Raw genomic sequence first — 20,593 nt, forward strand, 5'->3', positions numbered from 1 at the left:
CGCCCGCTTCCTCTCTCTTTGCCTATCCTTCCCTTCCTCTCTATCGCTCTCGCTTTCCATCTCTATATCTTTCTCACTCCGTCTCAGGAGAGAGACGTTCTGAGGGGTATGAAATAATCATGAGCTGGTGAAATATTTAGGGTAAAGGCACATGAATAGATGAAGAACATGAATAGATGAAGAGTACCAAGTGTAGGAGGGAAGTGTTAATATGATCCCGGATGTAGGGGATATGTGTGTGCGTGTTCTCGTCAGTGGCGGTTCTAGCTTATGGTGGTGGTGGTGTGCAGACTGGTTTTATATTATTCTTAACGACTTCGCACAAACCAGAAAAAAATTCAACAATATGTCTGTGCAACTATATATTCACAGTATAATGAATGAATTTTGGTTTATTTGGTAGCATTTCATAGTGACTGATTTTACTAATTGCATTAGTACTGTACTAAATTAGAAGTGCACTATTTGATAGATTCCCCCGTCCCCCCTACTTCGGGCTTCCAGTAGGGAGACCTGAGGTCAACCTACCCCCGCCCCGCCCCCCTCCCAATCTCGTACTTCTGAGTGGGAGACCTTCCCAGGCAGTAGCCTGCCTAGCTCACAAAACTAGAATCAGGGTACCCACTCCCAACAAGGTTAATTGACCCAGAGTCCCACACGGTGACATGGTATCATTGACGTGAAGTGCAAGTGAGCGATAGAAAACCAATTGCGCAAATGTCACCATTCAGAATTTTTGGGTGCGGGAGCCCCGTGCCGCCAATGTCGCCTATATCTATATCTGCCACTGGTTCTCGTTCTCTTTGTCACCTCTGGCCCTGTACATCATTGCCTATAGCCACCCTCAGAGCAGTAACTTGCCTCTCTCTCTCTCTCTCTCTCTCTCTCTCTCTCTCAATTAAAGTTAAATCAAAAATCAACAGTAAACATTCTACAAGTTTCAAAGGAATAGACCCATTTCAAATGTCATTATGGCTATGTACTGTGTTATAATGATGTGCAAATAGTTCAAGTGCAAAAGGGAAGACAAAAAAACATAAATATGGGTTGTATTTACAATGGTGTTTGTTCTTTACTGGTTGCCCTTTTCTTGTGCTGTGATGGCACACTGTGGTATTTTACCCAATAGATTTGTTGTGGAATTCTTTGTGGGTCTGTGTAATCTGAGGGAAATATGTCTCTCGAATATGGTCATACATTTGGCAGGAGGTTAGGAAGTGCAGCTCAGTTTCCACTGAATTTTGTGGGCAGTGTGCACATAGCCTGTTTTCTCTTGAGAGCAAGGTCTGCATATGGTGGCCTCTCTCAATAGCAAGGCCATGCTCACTGAGTCGTTACATCGTCAAAGCTTTCTTTCATTTTGGGTCAGTCACAATGGTTGGGTATTCTGCCAATGTGTGCTTTCTGTTTAGGGGCAAATAGCATTCCAGTTTGCTCAGTTTTTTAGTTGTAAATTCTTTCCAATGTGTCAAGTAAATATATTTTTGTTTTCTCATTATTTGATTGGGTCTAATTGTGTTGCTGTCCTGGGGATCTGTTTGTGAACAGAGCCCCAGGATAAGGGACTCTTCTCTAGGTTAAGCTGTCTATAGGTGATGGCTTTGTTATAGAAAAAAATCTCTCTCTCTCTCTCTCTCTCAGCATCCAATTGGTCTGGGTCTGTCTGACTGATAGTTGGCTCAGGGCTCTCCAGGAGGCAATGCTTTGTAGGGACTAGGACTGGCTGGGGTAAGGATCACACCCACCAAAGCCCTAAAACAGACACACACCTCTTTCGATTCCCCACATTTCCAGGCAAGCAGCATCTTAGCTGGAGCGGAGCCCTCATTTAACGCTTGAAGGTGTTGATACCAGGGCACTAGCCAGGCTGCCAGTCAGTCACAATACAAAACCATTTGGAGATGGTGGCTCTCCATTGTGGTGAGAGGCAAAAGCCTCCGCCATCCAATTCTGGATTATAAATGGAGGGATTGGCGATGAAAAGAGGGTTTGGAGTGGTTCCAAACCATGGTCAGATCAGTTATTTTTATAAAAACCAACAAGGGCCTTGACTGAGGAGAGAATGAGTGTTGAGATTGCAGAACAGAGACCAGTTAATCTAGATTGATGTGTTCATAACTGATTTAGAACCTGTTTGCTATTTATTTTTGATTTTGATTTATTTCACCTTTATTTAACCAGGTAGGCTAGTTGAGAACATGTTCTCATTTGCAACTGCGACCTGGCCAAGATAAAGTGTAGCAATTTGACACATACAACAACACAGAGTTACACATGGAATAAACAAAACACAGTCAATAATACAGTAGAACAAAAGAAAACAAAAAGTCTATATACAGTGAGTGCAAATGAGGTAAGTTAGGGAAATAAATTGGCCATGATGGCGAAGGAATTACAATATAGCAATTAAACACTGGAATGGTGGATCGGCAGAAGATGAATGTGCAGGTAGAGATACTGGGGTGCAAAGGAGCAAAATAAATAAATAAATACCAGTATGGGGATGAGATAGGTAGATAGATGGGCTGTTTACAGATGGGCTATGTACAGGTGCAGTGATCTGTAAGCTGCTCTGACAGCTGGTGCTTAAAGCTAGTGAGGGAGATGTGAGTCTTCAACTTCAGAGATTTTTGCAATTTGTTCCAGTCATGGGCAGCAGAGAACTGGAAGGAAAGACGACCAAAGGAGGAATTGGCTTTGGGGGTGACCAATGAGATATACTTACTGGAGCGCGTGCTACGAGTGGGTGCTGCTATGGTGACCAGTGAGCTGAGATAAGGCGGGGCTTTACCTAGCAGAGACTTGTAGATAACCTGTAGTCAGTGGGTTTGGCAATGAGTATGAACCAACGAGAGCGTACAGGTCGCAATGGTGGGTAGTGTATGGGGCTTTGGTGACAAAAGCGGATGGCACTGTGATAGACTGCATCCAGTTTGTTTAGTAGAGTGTTGGACGCTATTTTATAGATGACATCACCGAAGTCGAGGATCGGTAGGATGGTCAGTTTTACGAGGGTATGTTTGGCAGCATGAGTGAAGGATGCTTTGTTGCGATATAGGAAGCCGATTCTAGATTTAATTTTGGATTGGAGATGCTTAATGTGAGTCTGGAAGGAGAGTTTACAGTCTAACCAGACACCCAGGTATTTGTAGTTGTCCACGTATTCTAAGTCAGAGCCGTCCAGAGTAGTGATGATGGACGGGCGAGCAGGTGCGGGCAGTGATCGGTTGAATAGCATGCATTTAGTTTGACTTGCGTTTAAGAGCAGTTGGAGGCCACGGAAGGAGGGTTGTATGGCATTGAAGCTCGTCTGGAGGTTAGTTAACACAGTGTCCAAGGAGGGGCCAGAAGTATACAGAATTTTGTCGTCTGCGCAGAGGTGGATCAGAGAATCACCAGCAGCAAGAGCAGCATCATTGATGTAGACAGAAAATAGAGTCAGCCCGAGAATTGAACCCTGTGGCACACCCATAGAGACTGTCAGAGGTCCGGACAACAGGCCCTCCGATTTGACACACTGAACTCTATCAGAGAAATAGTTGGTAAACCAGGCAAGGCAATCATTTGAGAAACCAAGGCTGTCGAGTCTGCCAATAAGAATGTTGTGATTGACAGAGTCGAAAGCCTTGGCCAGGTCAATGAATACGGCTGCACAGTAATGTCTCTTATCGATGGTGGTTATGATGTCGTTTAGAACCTTGAGCGTGGCTGAGGTGCACCCGTGACCAGCTCTGAAACCAGATTGCATAGCGGAGAAGGTATGGTGGGATTCGAAATCAGTCAGTAATCTGTTTGTTAACTTGGCTTTCAAAGACCTTAGAAAGACAGGGTAGGATAGATATAGGTCTGTAGCAGTTTGGGTCTAGAGTGTCACCCCCTTTGAAGAGGGGGATGACCGCGACAGCTTTCCAATCTTTGGGAATCTCAGACGATGCGAAATAGAGGTTGAAGAGGCTAGTAGTAGGGGTTGCAACAATTTCGGCAGATAATTTTAGAAAGAGAGTGTCCAGATTGTCTAGCCCGGCTGATTTGTAGGGGTCCAGATTTTGCAGCTCTTTCAGAACACCAGCTATCTGGATTTGGGTAAAGGAGAAATGGTGGGGGCTTTGGCGGGTTGCTGTGGAGGGTCCCGGGCAGTTGACCGGGGTAGGGGTAGCCATGTGGAAAGCATGGTCAGCCGTAGAGAAATGCTTATTGAAATTCTCAATTATAGTGGATTTATCGGTGGTGACAGTGTTTCCTAGCCTCAGAGCAGTGGGCAGCTGGGAGGAGGTGCTCTTATTCTCCATGGACTTTACAGTGTCCCAGAACTTTTTTGAGTTAGTACTACAGGATGCAAATTTCTGTTTGAAAAAGCTTGCCTTAGCTTTTCTAACTGCCTGTGTATATTTGTTCCTAACTTCCCTGAAGAGTTGCATATCACGGGGGCTATTCGATGCTAATGCAGAACGCCACAGGATGTTTTTGTGCTGGTCAAAAGGCAGACAGGTCTGGAGTGAACCAAGGACTATATCTATTCCTAGTTCAAACATTTTTGAGAGGGGTATGCTTATTTAAGATGGTGAGGAAGGCACTTTTAAAGAATAGCCAGGCATCATCTACTGACGAGATGAGGTCAATGTCATTCCAGGATAACCCGGCCAGGTTGATTAGAAAGGCCTGCTCGCAGAAGTGTTTTAGGGAGCGTTTGACAGTGATGAGGGGTGGTTGTTTGGTCGCAGACCCATTACGGATGCAGGCAATGAGGCAGTGATCGCTGAGATCTTGATTGAAAACAGCAGAATTAGTTAGGATGACATCTATGAGGGTGCCCGTGTTTACTGATTTGGGGTTGTACCTTGTAGGTTCATTGATCATTTGTGTGAGATTGAGGGCATCAAGCTTAGTTTGTAGGATGGTCGGGGTGTTAAGCATGACCCAGTTTAGGTCACCTAGTAGCACAAGCTCAGAAGATAGATGGGGGCAATCAATTCACATATGGTATCGAGGGCACAGCTGGGGCAGAGGGAGGTCTATAGCAAGCGGCAACAGTGAGAGACTTGTTTCTGGAAAGGTGAATTTTTAGAAGTAGAAGCTCAAATTGTTTGGGTACAGACTTAGATAGCCTGCAGAGTTCTGTATTACTATATTTGCAGTAGATTGCAACACCGCTCCCTTTGACAGTTCTATCTTGGCGGAAAACGTTATAGTTAGCAATGGAGATTTCAGGGTTTTTCTAAGCCAGGATTCAGACAAGGCTAAGACATCTGGAGGTAAACCTAGGCATTGAGTAATGAAGAGAGAGATATAGTCTCTAGAGATGTTTGAAACCAGGTGATGTCATCGCATATGTAGGAGGTGGAACAACATGGTTGGTTAAGGCATATTGAGCAGGGCTAGAAGCTCTACAGTGAAATAAGACAGTAATCACTAACCAGGACAGTAATGGACAAGGCATATTGATATTAGAGAGAGGCATGTGTAGCCAAGTGAACATATGGGTCCAGTGAGGGGCACGGCGATTCAGACAGTTAGCAGACCGATGCTAACAAGCTAATAGTTAGTAGGCCGGGGATAAACAAGCTAGCAGCTAGTAGACCGGGGCAAGCTAGCAGTTAGCAGGCCGGGTTAGCAAGAAAGCAGTTAAAGACCGGGCAGGTAAGCTGGCAGTTAGCAGGCCGGCAGCTTTTTATTTTTTATTTTACCTTTATTTAACTAGGCAAGTCAGTTAAGAACAAATTCTTATTTTCAATGACGGCCTAGGAACAGTGGGTTAACTGCCTGTTCAGGGGCAGAACGACAGATTTGTACCTTGTCAGCTCGGGGGTTTGAACTTGCAACCTTCCGGTTCCTAGTCCAGCGTTCTAACCACTAGTGCCCTGGTGCCCCAGTTAGTAGACCGGGGCAAACTAGCAGTTAGCAGGCCAGGTTAGCAAGCAGTTAGCAGGGGCTAGCAGTTAGCAGACCGGGTTAGCAAGCAAGCAGATAGCAGGGGCTAGAAAGTTAGCCTTTGGCGGACGTCACGGTGGGGGTAAGTCTGTTTTTGCCTCTTCGTGCGGTGACGTCGATAGACCAGTCATGGAATTAGTAAGGTTCCAAGTAGCTCTAGCTAGCTAGCAGGCCTAGCTGGTTAGCATAATGGGCCTTCAGCGGGCGTTGCGCCTGAGGGTCCTGTTGAGGTCCTCGGGCAGATTATGTCGGTATTCCAGTCGTAGGGGATCTGCGGCGTTCCATGCCCCGTACCGGCTGTATAAGGGGTCTGGATATTGTAGCCCAGGAGTATACTTCGGTGGTAGCACAGGAGCCTTGGCCGGGCTAGCTTCAAGCTAATTGGTGCTTGCTCTGGGATGGAAACGTTAGCCAGGAGTAGTCATCCAGGATTGCGGTTAGCTAGTTGTGAATATCCAGATGAAAATGTTCAGTTTGCGGTAGGAATCCGGGGATAAAAATAACAGGTCCGTTATGCTCTGGTTAGAGTCACGTTGTTCGAACTGACGAGAGCTTTCCGAGCTGAAGGTTAGCTGATGACCGCTGGCAATGGTTTGCTGACTGATAGCTGGTAGTTAGCTGGCTAGCTTCAGTTGAGGGATTCCAGATCCGAAGTAAATATAAATACTTTAGGGAAAAAAAGCAGATCCACGCCACATTGGGTGAGGCGGGTTGCAGGAGAGTATTTAGATGTTGAGGTTTAGCAAAATATTTTAAAGGATATGCGACGAAAAAGATGTAAAATTATATATACAAGGGACACGACAGGACAAAGACGTCTGACTGCTACGCCATCTTGGATTGGAGAAAAAGAAATCAGGTAACAGCATGGATGAAGAAAACTATGTACAGTACCAGTCAAATGTTTGGACACACCTACTCATTCAAGGGTTTTTCTTTATTTTTACTATTTTCTACATTGTAGAATAATAGTGAAGACATCAAAACATTGAAATAACACATATGGAATCATGTCGTAACCAAAAAAAGTGTTAAACAAATCAAAATAGATTTTATATTTAAAATTCAAAGGAGCCACTTTTTGCCTTGATGACAGCTTTGCACACTCTTGGCATTTTCTCAACCAGCTTCACCTGGAATGCCTTTCCAACAGTCTTGAAGGAGTTCCCACATATGCTGAGCACTTGTTGGCTGCTTTTCCTTCACTCTGTGTTCAAACTCATCCCAAACCATCTCAATTGGGTTAATGTTGGGTGCTTGTGGAGGCCTGGTCATTTGATGCAGCACTCCATCACTCTCCTTCTTGGTCAAATAGCCTTTACACAGCCTGGAGGTGTGTTTGGTCATTGTCCTGTTGAAAAACAAATGATCGTCCCACTAAGCGCAAACCAGTTGGGATGGCATATCGCTGCAGAATGCTGTGGTATCCATGCTGGTTAAGAGTGCCTTGAATTCTAAATAAATCACAGACAGTGTCACCAGTAAAGCACCCCCACACCATCACACCTCCTCCTCCATGCTTCACAGTGGGAACCACACATGCAGAGATCATCTGTTCACATTTACATTACATTTACATTTAAGTCATTTAGCAGACGCTCTTATCCAGAGCGACTTACAAATTGGTGCATTCACCTTATGACCTCCAGTGGAACAGTAGTGCATCTAAATCTTTTCAGGGGGAGGGGGGGTGAGAGGGATTACTTTATCCTATCCTAGGTATTCCTTAAAGAGGTGGGGTTTCAGGTGTCTCCGGAAGGTGGTGATTGACTCCGCTGTCCTGGCGTCGTGAGGGAGTTTGTTCCACCATTGGGGGGCCAGAGCAGCGAACAGTTTTGACTGGGCTGAGCGGGAACTGTACTTCCTCAGTGGTAGGGAGGCGAGCAGGCCAGAGGTGGATGAACGCAGTGCCCTTGTTTGGGTGTAGGGCCTGATCAGAGCCTGGAGGTACTGAGGTGCCGTTCCCCTCACAGCTCCGTAGGCAAGCACCATGGTCTTGTAGCGGATGCGAAGCCAGTGGAGGGAGCGGAGGAGCGGGGTGACGTGAGAGAACTTGGGAAGGTTGAACACCAGACGGGCTGCGGCGTTCTGGATGAGTTGTAGGGGTTTAATGGCACAGGCAGGGAGCCCAGCCAACAGCGAGTTGCAGTAATCCAGACGGGAGATGACAAGTGCCTGGATTAGGACCTGCGCCGCTTCCTGTGTGAGGCAGGGTCGTACTCTGCGGATGTTGTAGAGCATGAACCTACAGGAACGGGCCACCGCCTTGATGTTAGTTGAGAACGACAGGGTGTTGTCCAGGATCACGCCAAGGTTCTTAGCGCTCTGGGAGGAGGACACAATGGAGTTGTCAACCGTGATGGCGAGATCATGGAACGGGCAGTCCTTCCCGGGAGGAAGAGCAGCTCCGTCTTGCCGAGGTTCAGCTTGAGGTGGTGATCCGTCATCCACACGGATATGTCTGCCAGACATGCAGAGATGCGATTCGCCACCTGGTCATCAGAAGGGGAAAGGAGAAGATTAATTGTGTGTCGTCTGCATAGCAATGATAGGAGAGACCATGTGAGGTTATGACAGAGCCAAGTGACTTGGTGTATAGCGAGAATAGGAGAGGGCCTAGAACAGAGCCCTGGGGACACCAGTGGTGAGAGCACGTGGTGTGGAGACGGATTCTCGCCACGCCACCTGGTAGGAGCGACCTGTCAGGTAGGACGCAATCCAAGCGTGGGCCGCGCCGGAGATGCCCAACTCGGAGAGGGTGGAGAGGAGGATCTGATGGTTCACAGTATCGAAGGCAGCCGATAGGTCTAGAAGGATGAGAGCAGAGGAGAGAGAGTTAGCTTTAGCAGTGCGGAGCGCCTCCGTGATACAGAGAAGAGCAGTCTCAGTTGAATGACTAGTCTTGAAACCTGACTGATTTGGATCAAGAAGGTCATTCTGAGAGAGATAGCGGGAGAGCTGGCCAAGGACGGCACGTTCAAGAGTTTTGGAGAGAAAAGAAAGAAGGGATACTGGTCTGTAGTTGTTGACATCGGAGGGATCGAGTGTAGGTTTTTTCAGAAGGGGTGCAACTCTCGCTCTCTTGAAGACGGAAGGGACGTAGCCAGCGGTCAGGGATGAGTTGATGAGCGAGGTGAGGTAAGGGAGGAGGTCTCCGGAAATGGTCTGGAGAAGAGAGGAGGGGATAGGGTCAAGCGGGCAGGTTGTAGGGCGGCCGGCCGTCACAAGACGCGAGATTTCATCTGGAGAGAGAGGGGAGAAAGAGGTCAGAGCACAGGGTAGGGCAGTGTGAGCAGAACCAGCGGTGTCGTTTGACTTAGCAAACGAGGATCGGATGTCGTCGACCTTCTTTTCAAAATGGTTGACGAAGTCATCTGCAGAGAGGAGGAGGGGGGGAGGGGGGAGGATTCAGGAGGGAGGAGAAGGTTGCAAAGAGCTTCCTAGGGTTAGAGGCAGATGCTTGGAATTTAGAGTGGTAGAAAGTGGCTTTAGCAGCAGAGAGAAAGAGGAAAATGTAGAGAGGAGGGAGTGAAAGGATGTCAGGTCCGCAGGGAGGCGAGTTTTCCTCCATTTCCGCTCGGCTGCCCGGAGCCCTGTTCTGTGAGCTCGCAATGAGTCGTCGAGCCACGGAGCGGGAGGGGAGGACCGAGCCGGCCTGGAGGATAGGGGACATAGAGAGTCAAAGGATGCAGAAAGGGAGGAGAGGAGAGTTGAGGAGGCAGAATCAGGAGATAGGTTGGAGAAGGTTTGAGCAGAGGGAAGAGATGATAGGATGGAAGAGGAGAGAGTAGCGGGGAGAGAGAGCGAAGGTTGGGACGGCGCGATACCATCCGTAGGGGCAGTGTGGGAAGTGTTGGATGAGAGCGAGAGGGAAAAGGATACAAGGTAGTGGTCGGAGACTTGGAGGGAGTTGCAACGAGGTTAGTGGAAGAACAGCATCTAGTAAAGATGAGGTCGAGCGTATTTCCTGCCTTGTGAGTAGGGGGAAGGTGAGAGGGCGAGGTCAAAAGAGGAGAGGAGTGGAAAGAAGGAGGCAGAGAGGAATGAGTCAAAGGTAGGCGTGGGGAGGTTAAAGTCGCCCAGAACTGTGAGAGGTGAGCCGTCCTCAGGAAAGGAGCTTATCAAGGCATCAAGCTCATTGATGAACTCTCCGAGGAACCTGGAGGGCGATAAATGATAAGGATGTTAAGCTTGAAAGGGCTGGTAACTGTGACAGCATGGAATTCAAAGGAGGCGATAGACAGATGGGTAAGGGGAGAAAGAGAGAATGACCACTTGGGAGAGATGAGGATCCCGGTGCCACCACCCCGCTGACCAGAAGCTCTCGGGGTGTGCGAGAACACGTGGGCAGACGAAGAGAGAGCAGTAGGAGTAGCAGTGTTGTCTGTGGTGATCCATGTTTCCGTCAGTGCCAAGAAGTCGAGGGACTGGAGGGAGACATAGGCGGAGATGAACTCTGCCTTGTTGGCCGCAGATCGGCAGTTCCAGAGGCTACCGGAGACCTGGAACTCCACGTGGGTCGTGCGCTGGGACCACCAGATTAGGGTGGCCGCGGCCACGCGGTGTGGAGCGTTTGTATGGTCTGTGCAGAGAGGAGAGAACAGGGATAGACAGACACATAGTTGACAGGCTACACAAGAGGCTACGCTAATGCAAAGGAGATTGGAATGACAAGTGGACTACACGTCACGAGTGTTCAGAGAGTTAAGCTTAAGTAGCAAGAATCTTATTGACTAAAATGATTAAAATGATACAGTACTGCTGAAGTAGGCTAGCTGGCAGAGGCTGCGTTGTTGACTAAGTAGGCTAGTTGGCATTGGCTGCGTTGTTGACACTACACTAATCAAGTCGTTCCGTTGAGTGTAATAGTTTCTACTGTGCTGCTATTCGGGGCTAGCTGGCTAGCTAGCAGTGTTGATTACGTTACGTTGCGTTAAAAGAACGACAATAGCTGGCTAACTAACCTAGGAAATCGCTCTAGACTACACAATTATCTTTGATACAAAGATGACTATGTAGCTAGCTATGTAGCTAGCTACGATCAAACAAATCAAGCCGTTGTACTGTAATGAAATGAAATGAAAAATGTGATACTACCTGTGGAGCGAAGCGAAATGCGACCCAGGATTGTTGAGTGCAGAAGTTCTGTTCGGTAGACGTTGGCTAGCTGTTGGCTAGCTAGCAGAGTCTCCTATGTTAAGGACGACATAAAACTACACACTCTAAACTACACAATTATCTTGGGTACGAAGACAGCAAAGACAACTATGTAGCTAGCTAACACTACACTAATCAAGTCGTTCAGTTGAGTGTAATAGTTGTGCTGCTAATCGGTAGACGGTGGACTAGCTAACGGTGGACGTTAGCTAGCTGGCTAGCTGCAGGGCAGTGTAGACTGCGTTAGGACGACGAAATACGATAATTACGCAATTATCTATGATACAAAGACTGCTGTGTAGCTAGCTAAGAAGAAATTGATAAGATTAGACAAATCAAACCGTTGTACTATAATGAAATGTAATGAAATGTAATACTACCTGCGGACCATCTGCGGACCGAGTGCAGATGCGACCGCTCGCTCCAACCTCACAAAGACACAGCGGGTGGATTTTTTTTTAAATTGCACATTTGGACTCATCAGACAAAGGACATATTTCCACTGGTCTAATGTCCATTGCTCATGTTTCTTGGCCCAAGCAAGTCTCGTCTTATTATTTGTGTCCTTTAGTAGTGGTTTATTTGCAGGAATTTGACCATGAAGGCCTGATTCATGCAATCTCCTCTGAATAGATGATGTTGAGATGTGTCTGTTACTTGAACTCTGTGAAGCATTTATTTGGTCTAAAATGTCTGAGTTTGTAACTCTAATGAACTTATCCTCTGCAGCAGAGATAACTCTAGGTCTTCTTTTCCTGTTGCGGTTGTCATGAGAGCCAGTTTCATCATAGCACTTGATGGTTTTTGCGATGAAGAAACTTTCAAAGTTCTTGAAATTTTCCGAACTGACTGACCTTCATGTCTTAAAGTAATGATGGACTGTCATTTCTCTTTGCTTATTTGAGCTGTTCTTGCCATAAAATGGTATTTTACCAAATAGGGCTATCTTCTGTATACCACCCTACCTTTTCAAAACACAACTGATTGGCTCAAACGCATTAAGAAGGATATAAATTCCACAAATGAACTTTTATCAAGGCACACCTGTTAATTGAAATGCATTCCAGGTACCTACCTCGTGAAGCTGGTTTAGAGAATGCCAAGAGTGTGCAAATATTTGAAGAATCTCAAATATAACATTTATTTTGATTTGTTGAACACTTTTTTGGTTACTACATGATTCCATGTGTGTTATTTCATAGTTTGATGTTTTCACTATTATTCTACAACGTAGAAAACAGTAAAAAAATTAAGAAAAACCTTGGAATGAGTAGGCGTGTCCAAACTTTTAACTGGTACTGTACATGTATTTCATTGAAGTATGGATGTACAAACAGAAAAACAAGCCCAACAATACAGATGTGTCCAGAGAAAAACAAGCGAACTACACAACAGCGAGACAGAGTTAACGCACGCCACCGTGCGCCCTACCCCCATTAAGGGAACATATGTGATTTGTGTGTTGGTTTGTTTAATTGGCTGTTACCTTTAGAGGCCTAGAAGAGTGAGGACAGACCCAGTACAGACAGGACCCAGCTATAGTATTAATACGGGCCTAAAGTTCAGGAGACACACAAGGCCAGATTTACTAGGGAAGTGAGAGATTACTAATAGTTAAGTTTGTGAAAAGCTCCTTTCTGCAGACTCTGAATAGTCATGGGGAGCATGAACCTTTCCGTTGCCTCTCCACTCCAGTTCTGCCAAAGAACAGAATGCACAGTTGCATACACAAGCACAAACATGCCTACACGCATATGCACAGTGCCAGGCAGTGCTGCAACATGGCAATAGCACCCAGGTGGAGCAGTAAGTAGGCTCTCTGTCCCTGCCACATACACACACACACAGACAGATACAGACTCAGACACACACACACACGCTGCCCATGTCTGCCTGCGGTAAGTTCCCTCCTGTGCGAGTCTGCTCCCATCAGATCAGGATCAGTCTAGGGCCAGATCAACTCTCTCCAGACACCTTCTATCACAACACTGTGGGGGGTGTTCACAGTCAACACACACACACACACACACACACACACACACACACACACACACGCACACACACACACACACACACTCTCTCTCTGTCTAAGCGAGCAGGAGCTGATGTCCTCCACCAAAGCCTGCACCAAACAACCAAAATATGTAAACTACAAGGATTCCTTCTGTGTTTAACATCATATAATACCATGTTAAATTTAAGTCCATGCTGTGAATCCCTCTAGGTACAGACAAAGTGGTCACTAGTCAGTGGATGTAAGGGCAGTGAGGTAAGTAATCATTTCATCAAGTCTTTGACAGAAGAAACCACATGGAAAAAGTGGTAAGGTCCCTAAAAATGTTTTTCATAAAGTCAGATGAATTATTGGGTTATAGGTTTCATGATGCCTGTATCTAAACCAAAGTATAAAGTTTTAAGATTGTTTTGTACTTCAGTTGGGGTCTCTATACGCTACAATATGAGGTCCTAAAACTAGCATGAAAGTGCATCCTTGTAGCTGTGTGGGCTAATATAGTCAAAATGTTTGCCTTGGAGTAAATTTAGCCAATGGCCACCATATCCCATACAAATTATGATTACATTTTGACAGTTTTATGCATAATATGCATAGTGTTTTTGCAATGTGTCATGCATATGAACTCAAGATAGTGAACTTTTATTGATACACAGAGCAGACATCATCACGCCTTGTGTATACAAACATTAAAAAAAGCACGGGTCTGACCCCCCTTTGGGTTCTTGAGAGAGGAGCCAAGGATGTGAGAGAAGGGAAGAAGTCCATTTGAGCAGCAGCAAGGGATAAACAAATTGACTATGACACTGAAGAGGTACATTGACAAAAAAGAAAACAAACATGTACGTACCTGTGTCCGAAAGAGAGCCTATGACATAATAGACGATGTACACAAGTTCTGATGACATGGAGTCTAAGCTTGCTAAATATATCAAGAATCGTGCGGGCCAGTTTCATGGGCTTAGTAGCATCAAATGCAGAGAACTTGCCTATGAATTGGCAAATCAAAACAGCATCCCTGTCCCAGTCCACTGGTCAAAACATTGAAGGGTATGTGATATTGAACAGAGCAATCCATATCTGAATGCAGACATACGTTTAAGATACACTAAGTGCACAACACATTACGAACACCTTCCTAATATTGAGTTGCACCCCCTTTTGCCCTCAGAACAGCCTCAATTTGTCAGGTCAAATCAAATTTTATTTGTCACATGCTCCCGAATACAGGTGTACACCTTTACCGTGAAATGTTTACTAAGAAGCCCTTAACAACAATGCAATTCAAGAAAGAGTTAAGAAAATATTTAATAAATAAACTAAAGTAAAAATAGTAAAAGAAAAAGATAATGAACAGAGAGTAGCAGTAGTGTAAAAACAAAGGGGGGGCATGTCAATGTAAATAGTCTGGGTGGCCATTTGATTAATTCAGCAGTCTTATGGCTTGGGGGTAGAAGCTGTTAACTACGGGATCGGTGTCCCTAAACCGGGGCGTTATTGCTAACGTGCACTAATGTGACTAGAATGACGATGTAAGTAACAGAAAACTTTCCAGGACTTTCATAGACATGTCTTTAAGAAAGCGTAAAGCAATTCTTGTTTATCTAACTGCAGTGTCCAGTTTACAGTAGCTATTACAGTGAAAAAAATATCATGCTGTTGTTTGAGGAGAGGGCACAACAACAGCACATTTTTATCACGGCAACTGGTTTGATACATTCACCTCTGAAGGTAAATAATGTACTTACATTCAGTAATCTTGCTCTGATTTGTCATCCTGAGGGTCCCAGAGATAAAATGTAGCATAGTTTTGTCTTATAAAATCCATTTTTATATTCAAATGTAGGAACTGGGTTCTACAGTTTGAACCTCTGCTGTATCTGGCTCCACAACCATCCTGCATGGCCATCTAGATGTGTGAAGGTTAGTGTTTTTTTCTGTAGGGAAGCTATTTATCCATCATTTATGACATTCCTGGGAGTGTGTAAACATACATTTTTATTACCATAGCATTTTTGTATGTTCTCTATAGTTATGTTCTTGAAAATGTATCAATTGACCAATTCGGCACATTTGGGCAAACTCCTGGCAGACTTGTTACAAAATATAGTGTAGTAATGTAATGCTTCACTGGATCAGTCTGAAACTTTGTACACACACTGCTGCCATCTGTTGGCCAAGTTCTAAATTACACCAAGACTTCTATCTGGATATATGGCCTTTCTCTTGCATTTCAAAGATGATGGAACAACAACAAAAAATGTAAAACATGTTTTATCTTTTACCAGGTGTTGTGTTCTCCTACATTCATTTCACACTTCCACAATCTTCAAAGTGTTTCCTTTCAAATATGGAATCAAGAATATGCATATCCTTGCTTCAGGTCCTGAGCTACAGGCAGTTAGATTTGTGTATGTAATTTTAGGTGGAATTGTTTTTTAAAAGGGTTCGATCCTTGGAGCCTTTTGGTCCTAGACTTGGTGCTCTGGTACCAATTGCCGTGCGATAGCAGAGAGAACAGTCTATGACTTGGGTGACTGGAGTCTCTGACAATTTTTTGGGCCTTCCTCTGACAGCGCTTAGTATATAGGTCCTGGATGGCAGGAAGCTTGGTCCCAGTGATATACTGGGCCGTACACACTACCCTCTGTAGCGTCTTACGGTCGGATGTCGAGCAGTTGCCATACCAGGCTGTGATGCAACCGGTCAAGATGCTCTCGAGGGTGCAGCTGTAGAACTGTTTGAGGATCTGGGGACCCATGCCAAATCTTTTCAGTCTCCTGAACGGGAAAAGGTGTTGTCGTGCCCTCTTCACGGCTTTCTTGGTGTGTTTGGACCATGATAGTTTGTTAGTGATGTGGACACCAAGGAACTTGAAACTCTCAACCCGCTCCACTACAGCCCCATCGATGTGAATGGGGGCATCATGTTCGGCCCTCCCTTTCCTGTAGTTCCATTTGATTTCAATCACTTTTCTAACGCATCCCTTTTGATTTGAACAAAACTTTCCATACATTTTGCCCATGGTAGAAGAGGTCAGAAAGTGACTTCTTGAACTGAATGCCAAAACATTTAGGAGATTGAGGTGCTCAAAGTTGACCCATGTTGCATACACCACCCTACCATGGACATCTTCATCACGGGAAAAGATAAACAGTTGAGCTTGATTTGATTTAAAAGCTTACAAACAGGTTGGTCAAACTAGAGATTTTCTTCATCTTCTCAAATGTTTTAGCTTAGACCTTTTTTTTTACATCATCTGAGGTGTTTGTGCAACATACTGAATACAGGGTGAGTGTCATTTCAATCATACTGTAGAAATAATTCATAGAATGGACATATCCCTTCAGAACACTAATTAAGCTGGTACATCATTGAAATGTCATTTTAACTTACAATTACTACCACGAAGATAGCTGCCGGTCAACCCACTGTCGAATGTCAACTTAAATGGAAATGTATTTTCTATTATCTATATTTCGATGATTTCAATAGGTTACCTGTGGAATATTAACAGTATGATTTCAAACAACTGATATTCCAATTAAAGTCAACATTCTCCAATGTGTGAACTTCCAACCATCTTTGTGCTACCATTTGAAAGTTTACATTTAAATGTTATTCCCATTTTAGTACATTTATCAGCCAAAACATATCCACATTTTTGTATCTTTTTTTTAAACACGTTTTTAGATAATTGACATTAAAGGTAAAACAACTATGAAGACATGGATGTATCTTGGTCATTTAGAAGGCACTTTTATCCAAATCGACTCACAGTAAGTGCATTCATCTTAAGATACTGTAGCTAGTTGAGACAACCACATATCACAGTCGTAGTAAGTACCGTTTTCCCTCAATACAGACGTTATCAGTAGGAAAAGACAGGGTGCAAGTTTTATTTTTGGGCACTTCTATCTCCTAAATGTTTTGGTATTCAGGTCCCAAAAGTTAGTTTCTGACCACTTCCACCATGGGAAAATATGTATACTGTAGGTTTCGTTCAAATCAAAAGGGGTGATGTCAAAACAATTTGGAAATCAAATGGAACGTCCATAGTCCCTAAAGCGACTAAACAGAGTTTTAGTCGACTGATAATAGCAAACTAAGAAGGATGGAATTACTAAAATGTGACTAACATGCTGACCACACCGTTCACATCGTGTACATGAGCATTGCTAAATAAATGTACACCTACATGTTATTCAATCACTGCACACACACACTGCTCGCGGGTGTCAGCGAGTCTCTGCGTGGCCAGGCGCTAAAATATAAATTGGTTCTATTTGTGACGCTCAACGCGCTGCAAGTCCGGCCTCTCCCATCTCATTGGTTTTTAGGAGCATATACGTGGGTGATTGAAAGATGAACTTAGGTCCACACTCCGGTAGGTTGTAGTAATGCTAGTTGGTTGCCAACCGCCATATAAAGTCCAAAGAAGAAAAAGAAGCCTTAAGGAAGGAGGAGAGATGATGAGAAAAACAGATTTGGTTTACCGTTTTATCTGTGGATTAATTGTTGGAGTTGAGCATCTTGTGCATTTCAGGTAAAATAACAACCCAATGTTTATATACCAGGACAAATTAGCTAGCAACAGCAAGCTAGCTAGCTAAATTGCCATAGATGTTCAATGCTTTTTGACCTGTCCCCAAATTAATATAATTGGTTCAGAGTTTGTTTTGATATTTCAACCTGTGTGTCCTGATCGCTTCTGGTGTGGGTGAACAAAATCAACATGCGCACGATGGCGTGTGTTCGGTTTGGTCAGCATGTAAGACTAAAATGTATTTTAGTCATAAAGACTCATTCTAAAATAGCTGGGGGCAATAGTCATTTAGACAGGTTACCTTGGCGGTCTTGGGCACAGGGACTATGGTGGTCTGCTTGAAACATGTAGGTATTACAGACTGGGTCAGGGAGAGGTTGAAAATGTCAGTGAAGACACTTGCCAGCTGATCAGAGCATGAGTATGTGTCCTGGTAATCCATCTGGCCCTGCGGCCTTGTGAATTTTAACCTGTTTAAAGGTCTTACTCACGTCAGCTACGGAGAGCGTGATTACACAGTCATCCGGAACAGATGGTGCTCTCACGCATGGTTCAGTGTTGCTTCCCTCGAAGCGAGCATAGAAGGCATTTAGCTCATATGGTAGGCTCAAGTCATTGGGCAACTTGCGGCTGGGTATTTGTGATAGTTTGCAAATAAATAAATATGAAGACATTGATTCGTAAGACATTAGTAGAACAATGTGAGCGCACACACACACACACACACTGCACCCTCCCACCCTCTCTGTGCTGTAGATCCCATTACACCAGCAGGCAGCAGAAGTAAGTTCCAATGGCAGCAGAAGTATGTATTGATCTGTTAGATTTGGCTCAATCTGGGACTGAACTTTATCACAAACACTGTACAACTCTGAACAAAACCTCTGATGTGACTAAAGAGAGAACAGACTGAGTATTGAGCTATTTCCAGTGTGATCTCCTATTCATTTCAATTTCTAATTCACAATGCCTTTGTTTTCTCTCAATCTTGCTTCCATTCTATTCCACTTATTTGCATTCTGTCTGTGATTATAATTGATTTCACATGCCCCCTCTTCTGAAAATGTCATCCATAATTCTCTGTGGTTGCAGGCTGAAAATGGAGTGTCCACTGACCCATTTGCACCAGATACAAAGAAACAGACAACACATCTGATTATAGCGACTAGACCTCATGTCTGTATATGTCTCTCTCTGTGTCTGTCTCTCTCGCATGTGTGGTCAAACCCACCCCTCTTCCAGCTCCATCCTTCAGTCCCCAACACTATAGTAATGAGGGGAGGGATGGGGGGAGGAAGGGAGAGGAATACATATCCCTCTGCCTTATAACACGCTATTCCTGGACACACACACACACACACACACACACACACACACACAGGACAGACACACACACACACACTAGAGTGGGAGGCAGCTATACCACCCAAACAACTACCTCTCAACTTGCTCTCAACAGCACCTGGGTGCAGGTGACAGGGGATAGACAGTGGAGGGTAGGAGGGTGTGTGTGTGTGTGTGTGTGTGTGTGTGTGTGTGTGTGTGTGTGTGTGTGTGTGTGTGTGTGTGTTGTGTGTGTTTGAAGGAATCTCTTTAAGCACCATAACTGTTCCATGTCTCTGTCCCTCAGTGCAGTCTCTGACCTTGTTACTGAGCAGTATTCAGATAGAGAGGTGTCACTTACCGGATGCCTGCCCTGAGGGTACATGGTCCCAGGAGAGGAGATGCTCACGGTCTGTTTGATGGCCAGGTCAGAGCCCGTCCCCTGGCCCTCCACTCCTCTACCCTCAACCAGAAACACAGCCTAGTCCAGATCTCTCCCCCTGCTCTGGTCTGGGCTCAGGCAAGGCTGGAAAGAGTAGTCCTCACTCCTGCCCAGTCCCGCTTTTTTCTCTTCTTTCTGTTCCTCTCTGTCTGTCTCTCCAACACGGGAACCTGTCGACACAGCTGGGAGAGCTCAGTCCGTCAGTGCATCCTACAAGTCTCACGGTAAAACGGATCCCCAAACTCCTTTTCCTTCTTTCTGTCTCCTCGGTGTAACCAAAGTCACACTCTCCTTTCGCTCTGAATCTCTCGCACTGTGATCAGTTAGAGTCCACGCGCACTGACATGGCAGTGAAACTCGAGCGTTACACCTATGTACCCCCCTTCCCTGTCCCTTCACCAACAAGATACAAACAGTACACTACACACCTCCATCCAAATACACCAACAATCTACAGTAACTCCCCTTTTCTTCTTATAGGAGAGCACAGAACCCGAAACTGAAGGGTTGGCTTGTCAGTTGGAATAGAAAAGAAAAAGAAGAGGGAGAAAAAACAGTGAGAGAGAGAGAGCTTTGTTTTTAATCTAAATCTGAAGGGGAAAAAACACAGGAAAGCAGGAAAGAACAGCAGGTCACTAGAAGATCCAGCAGGCTTTTCAGCAGCGAGCCCTAGACTGTAATATATTGTGCCTGTTGGCTTCAACACAAACACAACAGCATGCTAAAGCTCTACTTAAGGTGGAGCGACCGAGATAGAGACACAGACACTGAGATAGCTAGAGATACCCTTTCAATTGTGGTCAGATGGACAAAGCAATCAGCCATGCACAAAGAGACAGGCACAGAGATACACATCCTCACACACTATCGTTACAGATATGAGTGCACACACATAAACAAAACACAAAAACGCACACAAATACAGATAATTAGTCATTCTGAGAAGATAAAAGACCTGTCTTTATTCTCGTTCGCACGCACAAACAGAAACACACACATATTATAAATACATCAGATGTAAATAACAGCATCTTGAGACATTTGAATATTCCAGAGGTTATTTCAGCCCAGACCTGTTTGTTAAAGGGTATTATTTCCATAAGTAAGTAATCCCACCATTTGGCTATAGGCTAGATGAGTTTACTGAGGGCAGCTTCGCTGTTGAACTTGATCAACCAGGAAT

General features: G+C 44.9%; 1 protein-coding gene across 5 annotated transcripts in view; it reads right to left on the minus strand.

Annotated features, from left to right (window-relative positions):
• Positions 1-20,069, minus strand: part of LOC115108336 (transducin-like enhancer protein 4) — a 103,880-nt gene extending 83,811 nt beyond the window's left edge. For all 5 annotated transcript variants that reach the window (XR_010460928.1, XM_065009019.1, XM_065009020.1 and 2 more), the window contains exon 1: positions 19,330-20,069. Coding sequence is in view for 4 of the 5 variants with exons in the window: in XM_065009019.1 (XP_064865091.1) it covers positions 19,330-19,353 (24 nt within the window). In the remaining variant the exon portion in view is untranslated. The remainder of the gene's footprint in view (positions 1-19,329) is intronic.
• Positions 20,070-20,593: the final 524 nt, after the last annotated feature.

The sequence above is a fragment of the Oncorhynchus nerka genome, linkage group LG24 (assembly GCF_034236695.1).
Source record: "Oncorhynchus nerka isolate Pitt River linkage group LG24, Oner_Uvic_2.0, whole genome shotgun sequence".
NCBI classification, from domain to species: Eukaryota; Metazoa; Chordata; class Actinopteri; order Salmoniformes; family Salmonidae; genus Oncorhynchus; species Oncorhynchus nerka.